The following is a 15,717-nucleotide window of genomic DNA, read 5'->3' as shown; positions in this document are numbered from 1 at the left end:
CTTTCTTTTAGAATCTGGCTTTTCTAGGTGTCATTCTGACAATACTGTCTACACCAAGAAAGTGGGCAACTCTCTCATCATCCTTGTTCTTTATGTTGATGATCTTATTCTTACTGGTAGTGATCCCAACCTTATAAACCATGTGAAGTCCAGCCTTAAAAAGAAATTTGAAATGACAGACTTAGGACACTTACACTATTTTCTCGGTCTTCAAGTCTTGCAATCCCAAGAGGGTATTTTCCTTTCCCAGTCCAAGTATGCTTGTGATATTCTTCGTCATTTTCACATGGAAGACTGTAAGCCAGCCACTTCTCCCTTTCAGTCTGGAGTCAAACTTTCAGTCTCTTGTACTTCTCCTGAAGTTGATGCTACCTTATACCGTCAACTTGTCGGAAAACTCTTGTATTTAACCCATACTCGTCCTGATCTTTCCTTTGCTGTTGGCCTTGTTGCTCGTTTTATGCAAAACCCCCGTGAAAGTCATTGGAAAGCAGCTAAAAGAATACTTCGTTATGTTCGAGGTACAGTACAGTTTGGGATTCATTACAGTGCCAAAGCAGCTCCTCTGTTAGTTGGTTTCACTGATTCTGATTGGGCTGGTGACCTTGATGATCGGAAGTCTACTGCCGGTTATGTCTTCACTCTTGGTTCAGGACCTATTACATGGGCTTGTAAGAAACAGGCTGCCATTTCTCTTTCATCAGCAGAAGCAGAGTATCGTGGTGCCGTGGAAGCTAGTAAGGAAGCCTTGTGGCTTCGTCAGATCCTATCAGAGTTTGGCTTTGAGCAGCAGCATCCAACCACACTTTGGTGTGATAATCAAAGTGCCATTCAGCTATGCAAAGATCCAGTCCAGCATCAGCGCAGCAAACACATTGAACTACACATGCACTTCATTAGAAAGCTCATTCATGACCATGTTCTTGAAGTGCAATATTGTCCAACAGATGATCAGGTTGCAGACATCTTCACAAAGGCTCTCACAGAGGCGAAGTTCACTAAACTTCGATATATGCTTGGAGTTCAGGAAGTTGTCACTAAGGGGGGATAGGCTCTAGTGCCTCCTTCCTTCTCCTATTGTGTCATATTTGTAAATCCTTCAATCCTATCCCAAGTTGTTCTTAAGGGGGGATGTTAGGATATTCCGACACATAGGATATAGTTAAGTTCAACTTGGTCTAGTATAGAGTTAGGTTAGAGTTAGGTAAAGTGTGTTTCTTTACCGTTGTACATTTTGTAACTTACAATCCGACGGTCACGATATGTAGTGATCCGACGGTTCACTCTCACCTCGGTATTACCGACACTTGATCCGTGGCTTGACACCCGATTGGTCCATGAGTTCTATTTAAAGCGCATGGAGGGTCATTGTTCGGGTAATCCGTGCATGAGAGAAGCTTATGTAAATTTTCATTCTTTGATTAATAAATTGTCTGTACCCACGTTGGGACAGGCCGTGGACTGTTTCCCTCCTTGCACTCTGAGGGTTTTAACCACGTCAAAAATACTGGTGTATTGATTTGAGATCTGGTTGTGAGCGGTGTCCTCTTGGTATTCTTTTTGAGGAACTTACCCTGTAAATTCCTACATCATCATCATCATCATTGCCGTTGAACATAAAAGAACCATAGAAAAAAAGTGCACACACATAGAGACACCAGGATTGGTCGGAGACTAGGGCAAAACCCACTATGGGGAAAACCCTGGCTAATTCTTCTTCTTAGATTGTCATCAAATGATTCAGCAAAAGAGAGTACAATGATCCATATCTTCATCTATGCAACTAACCAGCAAAAACAACTACAACATTCATGAAATGAACCCAACAATGTTTCTACTCAAAATCTAATTTTGAAGTTTGCACTGAACTTTTACTGACTGCAGTCAATTGTCGAACCATGCGGTCACTGAGCGAAATCTTCGAACAACTGAGATTTCATCTTTTAGTTCCCAATCACATGGAGGAGTCATCCGAGCGACTTTAACAGCCCAGTCGCACCCTTAAGCCTAGCGAGTGCGAGACTAGGGCCAGATTTGATCTGTGGTGAGCGAGCGACTATGTCTGTGAAAACCCTAACTCCCGGTCGCATGCACAGTGAGTTGTCTGTGTGACTAGAAGGCTCCAGTTGCACGCATGAGCCTATGTGGGAGCGACTGTGGTCGAGATCCTTTTGTGTTGTGCCTGCAACTGTGGCCCAAAACCCTAGATCTGAAATGCGAGCTTCGGACCCTGCAATTTCACCTCAGAGCGAACCTATTCCTCTACAGACGAGCCTCAGACCTATGCGAGCCAAAAACCAAGATAGAAGAGTGTCTCATGATTGTGTCCAAATGAGGTAGAGGTCACTTGTATTTATAACCTTCCAAGAGGGTCCACTTTGCTTTAGGGTCGACCTTATCAAATATGCACATGTGGGTTTTTATTCATAAATACACTTTCCCTTATCCGATTTGAGTGATCTTTAGGTCGATTTTGGTCCTCTCGAAAAGAGGAATTCAATGCAATTATTATCTCCATCATGTGGGTTGTCCAAATTAGAATTTTACCGTAGTTGCTTATTTTTAACACTCCCTCTCAACTAGGGAGAATTCCACCTGACAATATCTTACCATCGATCAATATCTCATCCTGTCATCATATGTCCCATCTCAAGTATCTCATCATCTCGAATAATCAATGTTCATCTCGATTCATCTCTTGCTTATTCCTGCTTATCTCTTGATTGTCCCTTCTCATGTGTTGAACATTCTCGAATCTAAAAGAAGAAGAATTTGTCATCGGAGGGGAGCATAAGCTACCACCCTTTATTCATCGAGCTACTATCCAGAATCTCTGCCAATGAGCTGCTACTTGGAAACATCATCGAGGAGTCATATCTACGACCCGCATCATCAGCGGAGAGCATATCATCAGGGAGCACATCTCAACCTGGAACCACATCGGGGAGTACATCTCAACCCGAAATCTCATGGGGGAGCTATACATCTGCAACCCCATATCGAGCAGTAGGATATCAAACACACAAGGGAGCACATCTCAACCCTGGAACCACATCAAGGAGCTCATTCTCAACCCGGAACTACATAGGGGAGAAAATCTCAACCCAATCCTATTGCCTGTCAATCTTCCCATTGATGACTCTAAGCAGTGATGAGGTAGAACACCTGCATCATAATCGATTTGGGTTGTACACACCAAGAACACTCTCAACCCGTTGGCCAAACGAGGAGCGGTATTCCTAAACGGGGAGCAGGTTTACAAAGCTCGACGGACAGCAAGGGTTTATGCAATGGCAGCTATGGGCAGTGTATGAAAACCAAATTTTACAGAAAACCTCAGAACACAGTAAAATTTGAGATTTTGCAGGAATCCCCAAAAGGGGGCAACAAAACAATTTCGAAAAAAAAAATCAGAGAAAAAGAAATTTCGGATCCAGCAGCTGATAGCTCAAAGAACCCCCAATTTTTTTTTGAGAAACCTCTGAATAAGATAGTGTGTTCTGCTTCAGGTTCATAAATTGAAATCCCTGTAAAATAGTCTCCAGATTCTAAAAAAAAATTACTCTGAAACCCTAGACTACAAAATTATTTTAATGAACCCCAGAGATCCAAATCTTACCCTCTAGGGCCTAGATATGGACTCTATGCAGTTTTCTTCTTCAGATTTGTAGCTGCAAGACAACAATAAAACACCCAAATGATATATACAAAAACCTAGAAAAACCCAAGTCAGAAAACCAAAAATAATTACAGATCTATGTAAATGAATGGCAGATCTATCAGATCTACGAAGTGTGAGTCCAACTCTGCTCCCAGATCTGATAATCTGAGGCTCTCAAGAGCCAGATCTATCGATTTAACACAAAAAAAAAAAAAATTGAATTTTAAAGGAGGCGCTGAACTCAAAACCCTTCATGGATCACCCAAAAAAATATCTTATGATAAAGTTGGAATCAAATTAAGTTGGGCTCTTCAGAAAACACGGATCGAGAGTTGGTTGGTCCAACTGAAAACTTCTTCGAACGCTCGATGATCTAAAAATCAAGACTTTCCTGCAAAACTCAATTCAGCCATCAACATAGAGCAAGAAAACAACAATAAAACTCAGATAAATAGAGGTACCTGCTATCCGCAGCAACTGAGCAAGATACCTGTATTCAAATCACTCTTCAGAAGCTATTAGCAAGGGCTAAAAAGAAATCATGCATGAAAACAATACATCTTACAGTATTTCCATGGAGAGTAACACCAGCAAAAATTAACCCCAAAGTCTTTCTTTATTATCCGAATCAAAATTACAAGACAGCTTTTCGCTTAGCACACGACTGACAAATGACCTATTTAAAGATAAATCCTCCAATAGCTAGTTCGAATGATCCTTGTCAAAACAATCTCGACCGTTGATGAGAATTAAAATTTCTTTTAATCTCATCCGTCGAAATATTAAATTCTTGAGGAAATTCGAATTTTTCAATTAAATGCATTTTAATTAACTCAAAAATTACAAAATTGAATTAATTTCCTCAAAAATTTGACTTCGACTTAAACCCCAGGGACCTAAGGCTTAAAATTTAACAAAATAATTAATTTACTTAGTCTCGGGACCTTTTAAAATTTGAATTTTAAGGACCAATGAATTTTTCTTTTGAAAAATTTAAATTTACTTAGGACCTAAAATGAAATAATTTATGGTTTAGGATTTTAATTAATTTTTTGCCAGAAAATTTAATTAATTAACCTATGAGGGGATAAATTATTTTTCCAACTCTCAAGACACTTTACATCATAATTTTCATATATTTTATATCACAAGGGGGAAACCCATCTAAAATAGACCCTCACAGACTACCCACTTCTACGATACAAATATAATCCAGCAGACCAAGCAATTTGTAATAAAATAACCTAACCAAATAGTTAGGATTATTCCCAAATCACTTTTACATAGACTCGATCTATAACACTAAGACTTGCCTAAGATCCCAGTGACAAAATCCATTCCGACTTTGGGGTAAGGCTGAATGAAAACTCTGTCGACCATTCGAGAATGGATCAGTGAGACAAAAAACCTCCCGGAATGTAGATCGTCACCAGAAAAATAGGTTTACCTAAATAATTACATACACGACACGGATCTACTGAGATTATTTACATTATACACATGCAGAATGGGTTTACATTATAAGACAATGATCAAGTTAATGATGATAGTTGGACGACATGAACACATCGATTAAGCGCTATCCCTTTTGCGAAAAAGGGGGTGTACTGCTATGATTCGTTGACACGTAGTGGTCAACAGAACTCCTACAAAGTGAAAAAAGGTGTGTAGTTTTTTTTTAAATTTTGCATCATTTTGGTTTGAAAAATTAGTTTGAAGGAATTCCAAAAGGCATAGTGAAGCATTATTATCATTAATTGATGCCGCGAAGAAAGAAAATGTAAACACCTAGTAAACAACCTAAAATCTCTAGCATGATTCATGAAGAAGAGGAAGAAATGCAACATGATATATCAAAATTACGAGACCAAGTGCAACAAATTTCACTCTCACAAAAAGTAACAGAAGCTAAGATGGATGGTTTAAAAAAAGACGTGGAAGCTAAGATAGATGGTATGAAAGATAACATTGAAGATTTGAAGAAAGACATGGAAGGTTTGACAAAGTTGCTACAAGAAAGGCTTCCTAATGTCAAAAAGGTAGTAGAAGAAACTCATCATGAAAACAAAAGAAATGTTAATCATGATTTCATAGACTCTAATGTTGGAACAAAAACCCACCACGTTACAAAGATCGATATGAGGAAGTTTAATGGCAAGGATCCCGTAACATGGATACTACAAATGGAACAATATTTCGATCTCCATAATGTGCAAAACACACAAAAGGTACGCATTACAACTTTATACTTGGAACCAAATCAGTTTGTATGGTATTGATGGCTTTGCTCTCGTAAACAAATTGTCACTTGGACAAGTTTTACAGAAGAAATGATAGCACATTATGAGGATAAAAAAAGCAACACCTTTTTTAGCCAATTTATAAATCTCAAAAAAAAGGGTTCAATGATAGAGCACATTGAGGACTTTCAAAAATTGAATATAAGGGTAAAAGATATTCTAGAGGAGCATAAGATTGATGTGTTCATAGGGACTTTAAAGGATAACATCCAACATGAGGTTCGCCTTTGGGAACATGATTCATTGGAGAAGGCATTCAGGTTGGCAAGAAAAATGGAAAGCAAAATTATGGCAACAAGGAAGCCTACCACTCACAACTATCAAGATGGAAGTGTTGTTGCTCCTAGCAATCCACAACCTACAAGGTTGACACCACAACAATTGGAAGAAAAAAGAGAAAAAGGGCTTTGTTACAGTTGTGATAGCAAATACACTAAAGGTCATAAGTGTGTTGAGAAGAAATTATTTTACATAGATTGTGAAGGGGGGAAGAAAAGGAACAGGAAATGTCAAAAGAAGAGGATATACACCAAAAACAAACCCTAGAGAAAGAAGAAATGAATCCGACCATATCTTGTAATGCATTGGCCAAAATTACCACTCCTCAAACTATCAAGATAGAAGGACATATCAAAAAGAAAAAGGTAATAGTGTTATTTGATTCAGGCAGTAACCATAATTTTATTCATTATAAGATAGCCAAGGAATTGAATTGCTTCCTATATCCAGCACCAGAGTGTCGAGTGATGGTTGCAAGTGGAGGAACCATAAATTGCTCTGGAAAGTGTCATAATATCAAGCTATCCATGGGAAAATATGTATTGATTCTTGAATAGCCCAATGCTTTCCATTCCAATGGGTGGTGCTGATGTTGCACTAGGAGTCCAATGGCTACAACCCTTGAATACGATAGCTTTTAATTTTCAAGAACTTTTCATGAAATTTTCTTCGGAAGGAAAGGAAGTTGAATTAAGAGGTATCGCAGGGAAACCGGGAAAGATAATCAGCTCTAACGGAATGACAAAGCTTCTAAAGAAAGAACAACAAGGCGTACTTGCACAATTATGTTAGCTAGAGGTTCCCACATCAAAATCATCTATTTCTTCGGATCTCTAAAAGGTCTTGGACAATCATTCCAAGGTATTTGAGACTCTGAAAAGCCTCCCACCTCATGCTATTCATTTGATTCCTGGAAGTGTTCCTCCAAACATCAGGCTTTACAAATATCCCTATGTCCAAAAGAGTAAAATTGAACGTATGGTTGCAGAAATGCTAGATGCTGGTATAATTCAACCTAGTCAAAGTTCTTTATCTGCTCCAATAGTATTGGTGCACAAGAAGGATGGGTCATGGTGCATGTGTCCGGATTATAGGGAGCTCAACAAGCTCACTATTAAAGATAAATTTCCCATTCCTGTCATTGATGAATTATTGGATGAATTACATGGATCAATTTACTTCACCAAGTTGGATCTTCATTCAGGATATCATCAAATCAGAATGAAGACTGAAGACATTCCGCAAACAGCATTTAGAACTCATGAGGATCATTATGAATATTTGGTCATGCCTTTCGGCTTTACCAATGCACCTTCTACATTTCAAGGTTTGATGAATTCCATTTTCAAACCCTTCCTAGAAAAATTTTGTTAGTATTTTTTGATGATATATTAATCTACAGCAAGTCTTGGAAGGATCATGTTCAACATGTTGAGTGGTTGCTCAAACTATTGGAGGAGAAACAATTATATGCAAAAAGCTCCAAATGTTTCTTTGGAGTACAAGAGGTGGAATATCTGGGTCATATTGTATCTCATGAAGGTATTAAGGTAGACCCTAGCAAAATTAAAGCCATTAAGGAATGGAAAATCCCCACATCCATAGAGTATCTACGAAGATTTCTCGGGTTGACAAGGTATTATCGCAAATTTGTTAAGAATTATGGGAGAATAGCAGCACCTTTAACAACATTATTAAAGAAAGATGCATGTTCATGGACCCCAGAAGCAACAAAAGCCTTTGAACATCTTAAAGAGGCAATGTGCCAAGCACTGATCTTAGCTACACTGGACTTCACAAAAACCTTTATTGTGGAATGTGATGCCTCAGGAAATGGAATTGGTTTTATTTTAATGCAAGAAGAAGGACCCATTGCTTTCGAAATTCATCCAATCAAAGGAAAGTATTTACACAAAGCTATTTATGAGAAGGAAATGTTGGCAATACTACATGCACTTAAGAAATGGCGACCCTACCTAATGGGAAGACACTTCAAGGTAAAAACGGATCACGATAGTCTTAAATACTTTTTTTAACAAAGATTATCTTCAGAAGAGCAACAAAAATGGTTCACAAAGATGTTGGGTTATGACTTTGAATTCATCTACAAAAAAGGGAAGCAAAATGTTGTGGCAGATGCACTCTCAAGAAAGGATGAGGATGTAGAAGCATTGCTTTGCGCCATTTCTATTATCCAACCAGATTGGATAAACGAAGCAAAGGATGAATGGAAGAATGATGAAGATGTGTGGGCACTTATTCAAAAGATACAACAAGATCCCAGTACATCTGATACATTTAGCTGGAAAAATGATTCATTATGGTACAAAGATCGCTTATACCTATGTAAGAATTCCCAACTCAAACAAAAGATTCTTATGGAATTGCACACCTCTCCCTTAGGAGGGCGCTCAGGTTTTTAAAAAACTTACCACAGAGTTAAGAATGAATTTCTTTGGATGGCCTTAAATCGAATATTCAAAACTTTGTGGCAGAATGTTTGGTTTGCCAACAAAATAAAGTTGAAACAATTAAGACCCCAGGTCTATTACAACCTTTATCCATTCCAAGCCAACGTTGGGAGGAGGTTTGAATGGATTTTATCACAAGTTTACCCAAGTCCGAAGGAAAGAGTGTCATCATGGTGGTAGTTAACAGATTTACCAAGTATGCACACTTTTGTGCATTATCGTGTCCATTTAAAGCCAAGTACAGTTTCTATTGCATTTATGGAAACAATTCAAAAGCTACATGGAAACCCAAAGATTATTGTAAGCGACAGAGATCCCATTTTCACTTGAAATTTTTGGACAGAATTATTTTCTTGTCTTAGTACTCAGTTAGCTCATAGCTCATCTTATCATCCTCAATTTGATGGGCAAACTGAGATAGTAAACAAATGTTTGGAAGGATATCTTCGTTGCTTTGTATCTGATAAACAGACACAATGGGTCAAATGATTGCCTCTGGCTGAATGGTGGTATAACACTTCCTTCCATACTACAACAAAAATGACCCCATTTATGGCACTTTATGGATATCATCCACCATCCATCACATCATATTTAAGAAAAAATCCTAAAGTTCAAGCAGTGGAAGATCACATCAAGCATCAACAACAAGTTCTCCAACTCTTAAAGGATAACCTCACTTTGGCGCAGAATAGAATGAAACAACAGGCAAATCAACATCGCAGTGAAAAAAGTTTTGATGTAGGTGACTGGGTATTCCTATGGCTACAACCATATAAACAAATGTCCCTCAAGCAAGCTAAGAAGGATAATAAATTATCACCAAAGTATTATGGTCCGTACAAGGTGTTGCAAAAGATTGGTACTATGGCATACAAATTGGAGCTTCCCATGTGTACCCAGTTTTCCATGTTTCATGCTTAAAGAAGGTTATAGGTGACAAACTCCCAATTCAAACAATATTGCCAGAACTTGATGAGAAAGGAAAAATCATATTGGAACCTCAAGCAGTCACAGAAACAAGAACTCGACAACTACGAAATCGATCAATTTCGGAGTATCTCATCAAGTGGAAGAACTTACCCGCTGAAAATTCCACATGGGAGGATAAGAATTTTATACAGAAGCATCCAGAACTACTCAAGCGTTGAAGACAACACTTTTTTGAAGGAGAGGGGCATGTTAGGTCCCTATAATACTAGTGATTCCCCTAATACTATTGTCATTGTAGCCCCTATTGTTATTTTTGTGCCCCTATTGTCCCCATATTGTTATTATTGTGCCCCATAGAAGCCCACTATTGTTATTGTTGTGCCCTTATATTATTATTGTTATGTCGGCTTTGATTATATTGTGACCCCTTAGACTCCTATATATAGAAAGGAGGTTTTGTCATTTGTATCATCCAAGAATTGTTCATTTGTGTAATGTAAAGGAGGTTGCTCCTTCGAAGACGCTGATTTTGAAGACGTTGATCTATCTTTTCTTCTATTTTGTGAGCTGGTTGCATAACATTAGATGGCCCACCTTCAAACATACGATTATGACAGACGAGCGATGGTACACAACGACTGTCTCAAGTGGTGAAGAATGGTAGCACATCGAGCTATCAGGTGGCTGCAAGGGGTTTTTGGTTGTCGGCTGAAGACAAATCTAGGAGAAATTTCTCCTATAGGGTTCACCCACTGGTGGTGGTAACATGTCACATTTTTGTCACTTAGTCTAGTAGTTGTCCCTTAGATTTTCCCTTCCTTAGGGCCCTACTAGATTGTGTGCTAATAAGCCTAAAGCGAGAAGAATATGTTGAGGTGATAGTGGGTGTATTCCTAATAGTTCTAACTATATAGTAGGCTCGGTGAGGTGATATTGGGTGTATTCCTAATAGTTATTATCGTATAAGAAGCTTGGTTGAACCTTGCCAACCCTGCTAGTTTGAGTAGTAACAATACATCCCTTCACTGACCTCACATGTGTTAAATAAGTACTAAAGATCTATCTTAAGATTTAAAAAGTACATTGCAACCTCCTCAAAGGGAATGTAGCTTAAGATCATGTACCAAAATGAATATCGTTAAGTTTCTAAATTATTTTTAATTATGAAAATGAATAAAATTGTCTTCCCTTATCTTATCTTATGCATGCATATATAAAACAAATAAAGTAATTGGCTTCCCCATTTACAGCATAAAAGTAATAGTTTTAAAGATGCAAATGAAAAGATTTTAAGTGGGCTCAAACTTGTGAACTACCTGTGCAAATTGAATTATCAAAGAGATATATTACATGCAAGTGAACTTACTTTACAAATGTTTCCTTGTGAGTTGGGAGATCTGACATCATGGCATCAAAGACCACCACAACTTTTACACCTGCACACACAAAATGAAATCATGCTGTTGCAAGTTGCAACTTATGAAACGGCAATTCAATTATTCAACATCAACCTCGAAGGTTATTTTATGATGAGGAACTTTAAATGGAAACCTTCATAGTGTCCATAAAGGTTCTATATCCATCAGCATGAATTTTGATGCGAGGGTTTACAGCTATGAGAAGCCAGGTTGTTTCACCTCAAATTGGCTTACAGACTTGGAAAAAAACTACATGCTCCAGTTTATGTATTAAGGTTCTTTCCAGTCGCAGCAGCCAAATGGATCTTACATAATTGATGGGCAATTGATTTAAGGATGCAGCAAAAGAGCATGATTTCCCAGAATTAGTCGATTCTTTGATATTACATAACTAAGTTGAAAAGAAAGGATTTAAAACATAAAAGAAATAGAAAAATCTCTTAGATGCTTTTTTGTATCTCCCATGGTAATCTATGTATCATGCTTTCTCTGTGATTGACAAGAATGTTAACAGCTGAATTACCAATGGTGCAAAAAACACTGTGCAACCTATTAAGACTACTATAATTTGCAAGAACACTGAAAAAATACAGTAACTAAGGTAAAAAAAAAAAACGAATCCCAGAAATGCACCCTTCATACAGATGGATGTGACAAAACCTGTGATAAACAAGAACCTAAGTGAGATAATTTGGGGCCAAGGCATCAAACTTTGAGGTGCAAATAGTCATTTTTCTGATGAGTTCCTGTTGATGCACCCAAAATAAAGTCAAACCATTGCCATTTATTTTCTTAAGGTCTAACTTCAGAATAATGGGGACCACCTGAAAAGTGATAAGAAGCCCAGAACATGCCAGCAAATCCCAAACCATAACAATTTCAATTACTTTAATTGATGGTAACAAGTGTCAAGAACTGGCTGGGATGACCATGAATGGTCAATTTCACCCAACGAGGCTCCTAAAAACGGTCACCTTGATCTGGGAATGGCTAGGTCAGGTCAAACTGGTCAGACCCAGGTTTGACCTGGATGCTTCTAGGAAAACATGGCCAGAACTGATGAGTCTCATTCAGAATCAATTGTGTTTGATGGGATCAACTCATGGGCTTGGCTTATAAAAGGCCAATAAAGCCATTTCACTTTCACTTTTCACTTGTTTCTTCATTTTTGTCTGAGCAGGTTTGTGAAATAGCTTACTAGGGTTTTCCAAGCACACTAAGATGGAGACCTAGAGTTGGCCATCAATCCTAGGCAGATATATCATATATGTGTTATGTCACATGATTTCAGATTTGACGTTTGATGGTTTGTTTATTTTGATTCATAACCTCCTTCCATGTTTCATGGTGATTTTGATGATCATTGAATATTCTTAGTTATCCCAATACAATTTTGGAACTCTGGAACCTAAAATTCGTACTTTAAATTCTATTCAGTGTAATATTTAAAGTCCACTGTTAATGCAGGAAGTAATATCCCTTCTGGAAATTCTATAATTTTTGTATCTTTCTATAATTTTCAGATGCTAGTGATATCCCTCGCTCATACATCCCCCTCACTGAATCATACAGCCAAACCCACCAATGATTCCAGAGAACTTCGACAACAAGATAGGCCCCCCTCACCCTTCGCCATCAAACTCAAGGGACCCTGATATCATTGACCTCATTGTCTGATCTCTCTCACAGTGTCTTTTGATAGGTTCTTGACTTATCCAAACTCACTTAGTGTTTTGTAACACCCTACCTGTGTCACAATTTTATAAATATGTTCTCATGTTATATTTATTTTCAGCATTTCTAAGAGTGGTACTTGCACTCCCACATTGTACTCATGTTGGTTGTCCTCTTCAGTCGTTTTACTAATAAAGTTAGTAGGGATGCAAAGATCTGTGCAACCTGCTATGATAGGAACCGATAGGGTAAGGACCTTGTTACCCACCACAAGTGGGTGACCCCTATATGAGAAATTTTCTCCTAGGTTTGTCTTCAACCGGCAGCCCACAGCCCCTTGCAGCCACCATATAGCTCGATGTGCCACCATTCTCTATCACCTAAGCCAGCCAGTGTGTGCCCTCACCCATCTGTTATGATCGTATGTTTGAAGGTGGGCCTTCCAACCCCCAAGGTATGACTTTTCATTATATAATTGGGTGTTTATGCTTGCTTTTCTTGGGCAAATTTGGACATGGATTAGTGGGGGGATTCGGCAAAAAGAATGCGCTTGGTCTATACTCTTATTTGATGAAGAAAGTGTAACTAGGTGCGGTTTTCATAAATGTAATTTTGATATTTGTATTTATACAAGAAAAGAAATATTATTTTTGTTATTTATATCAATGAGTTTCTTGCTCATTGAAATAGGTCTAGCACATGTCAAAGTGCTATAGGAAAGTCAAAGAGTCAAAAGAAATGTTGAAGACCCTTAAGGGCATGTTACACCATGTATATTTATGTATTAGAGTCAAAGATATCCCTCCAAGCAAAGTCACAAGTCCTCTCCATGCAACGACATCACCAAAGAAGCTAATCCGAAGAAGAAAAGACAAGTCGGCCTAAAGTCTCCAAGTCAGCCTCAAGTTGGCCTAAAGGAGGGACAAACCTCTATATATAGAGGCTGTCCACTCCTCCAATGACAAGACACAATCACCTCTGAAATCAGCGAGAAGGAAGATGAGTTAAGGGTGAAGGGAAAGCGAAGAAAAGAAGCCTCTAGTGCAGCGAAGAAAGAGGAAGAAACACCAAGCCTTGGAAGTCTGTTCTAAGGGTGAACTACAGTCACACGTGCGAGAAAAGGAGGGTTATCTGCGGTCATTACAGCAGCACTATCACAGTCACATATCTCTCATTGTTTGGGCTATCAAAGTAGGCCTATAAGGCCTCTCTCTCAAGTTAAGAAGAAGCTCACTCAAGCGAGGAAGAAAGAAAGACTCTAGCATAATAATCTTGAAGGAATCCTCCCACACGTGCGAGAAACTAAGGCTGCACTACAGTTATAACGAGTCAACAACTACACATCAAGAAGGAGCTCGGTTGGACAAGAGAAGGAAGGTATCCTTATAGGTGAAAGACTTCACTAAGGATCAAAGATAAGTATCTCTTCTAGAGCTAGCATAACAAGGTCTATCACCAGTTGTCAGAAGATCGAAGTGTCGGAAGAAGGAGGACGAAGTGTCGGAAGAAGGAGGACGAAGTGCCAGGGAACAGAGTGTCGGGAAATGAAGTGCCAGAAGAAGGAAGGTCTTGACTTGTGCTTGGAGGATATTCTTGTCAAGGGTCTAGGGTTTGGCATTGATCAATAGAAGCTTCAATAAGAGAAATTTACCAAAGGTTTTTCCTCTCTAAGAGAGACAGGTTTTGCCCTGGCAGAGAGCCAATATCTTGTGTTCTTGTTTCTTATGTTTCAGTAGCAGTTTGATGAAGTAAACACGCATACACTAATAATAAGAGAAAAAGATCAAGCTAACAAGAAAATTGAAAAAGTGCTTCACAAATTGTTATCAAGTCTAGAAGAATCCTATTATATCTAATTGCCCTAGATTCTTCAACATGGGATCAGAGCTAAGGTGACACATCAAGGAAAGGGCATCTCAAGAACACTCATAAGGTGACACAGCAAGGAAAGGGCATCTCAAGAACATCTACAAGGTTGAAGCATCAAGTCAAGAAGTCTCAAATACATCAAGGACAAGAAGGTCTACCATCTACTATCCATCAAATAAGACTACTAAGTAAAGAAGAAAAGCCTTTCATATTAAAGGCACCTACAAGAAGATCAAGTAAAAGAAGGACCTACATAAAGCTATACCATCTTCAAGGGAAGAAAACCTACAAGTCAAGTCATCACTCTCCAAGCAAATCTCATCATCAAGCAAGTCTATTTGGAGAAAGCATTTTGAAGAACATCAAGATACAAGAAGGCAAGCCATCAAGTCTTCAAAAAGAAAGCAAGTCCACTACATCTCAAACTCTATCAAGTAAGTATATATGTCCCCTCCTAAACATACATCAATGTCTGTTTGCAAGGAAAGCAACAAATTGGTTGGGACCACTAACTTCCTTGCATGGAAGAAGAGGACTGATTTACTTCTCAAAGAGAACTTCTAGACCTCATCAAAGGGAATACCACTATCCCTGCTAAGGAACAAACTCAAGCCTTAGCCAAGTACAATAAGGATGAGAAAAGAGCTCAAAGGATTCTAATAAAATCTATCAAAGACTCTATCATTCCTTATGTCTCCAAATTTGAAACATCAAAAGAAATCTATGATAAACTAATAGAGCTATTCTCGGTAAGCACAGTTGGAGAAGTGATATCTCTACGAAATGATTTGTACAAGATGAAGATATCAAAGGAAGGAATAGCTCCCTACTTCACAAAGATCTCTGAGATGATAGATCAACTTCAAGAACTAGGAGAAGTCATGTCTGACAAAGAAATGACAACTGTAGTACTCAATGCTCTACTTGAGGATTGGGGCAACTTCACATCAAGCATATATGCCAAGAAGAAAGCTACCCCACTAAGTGAACTATGTCTCTATGAAAGATAGAGGAAACTAGACTCAAAGCCAAGGATGATGTTGGATCAAAGGAGCAAGCATTTGCTACCATGGCCAAAAGAAAGGGAAAATTTGGCAAATTTGGTCCACGAA

At 38.4% G+C, this 15,717-nt stretch overlaps 1 protein-coding gene across 4 annotated transcripts in view; it reads right to left on the bottom strand.

Moving 5' to 3' along the window:
* LOC149185300 (yacP-like NYN domain protein) overlaps nt 1-15,717 on the bottom strand; it is a 394,333-nt gene that overhangs the window by 303,081 nt on the left and 75,535 nt on the right. For all 4 annotated transcript variants that reach the window (XR_016257373.1, XM_089417893.1, XM_089417894.1 and 1 more), the window contains exon 6: nt 11,011-11,080. Coding sequence is in view for 3 of the 4 variants with exons in the window: in XM_089417893.1 (XP_089274019.1) it covers nt 11,011-11,080 (70 nt within the window). In the remaining variant the exon portion in view is untranslated. The remainder of the gene's footprint in view (nt 1-11,010; nt 11,081-15,717) is intronic.

This window comes from Pinus tabuliformis, chromosome 3_2 (assembly GCF_031772625.1).
Source record: "Pinus tabuliformis cultivar Carrire ecotype Pingquan chromosome 3_2, CPIR1, whole genome shotgun sequence".
Lineage (NCBI taxonomy): Eukaryota > Viridiplantae > Streptophyta > Pinopsida > Pinales > Pinaceae > Pinus > Pinus tabuliformis.
The sequence above is the reverse complement of the archived record's forward strand: the minus strand, read 5'-3'. Positions and strand labels throughout refer to the sequence as shown.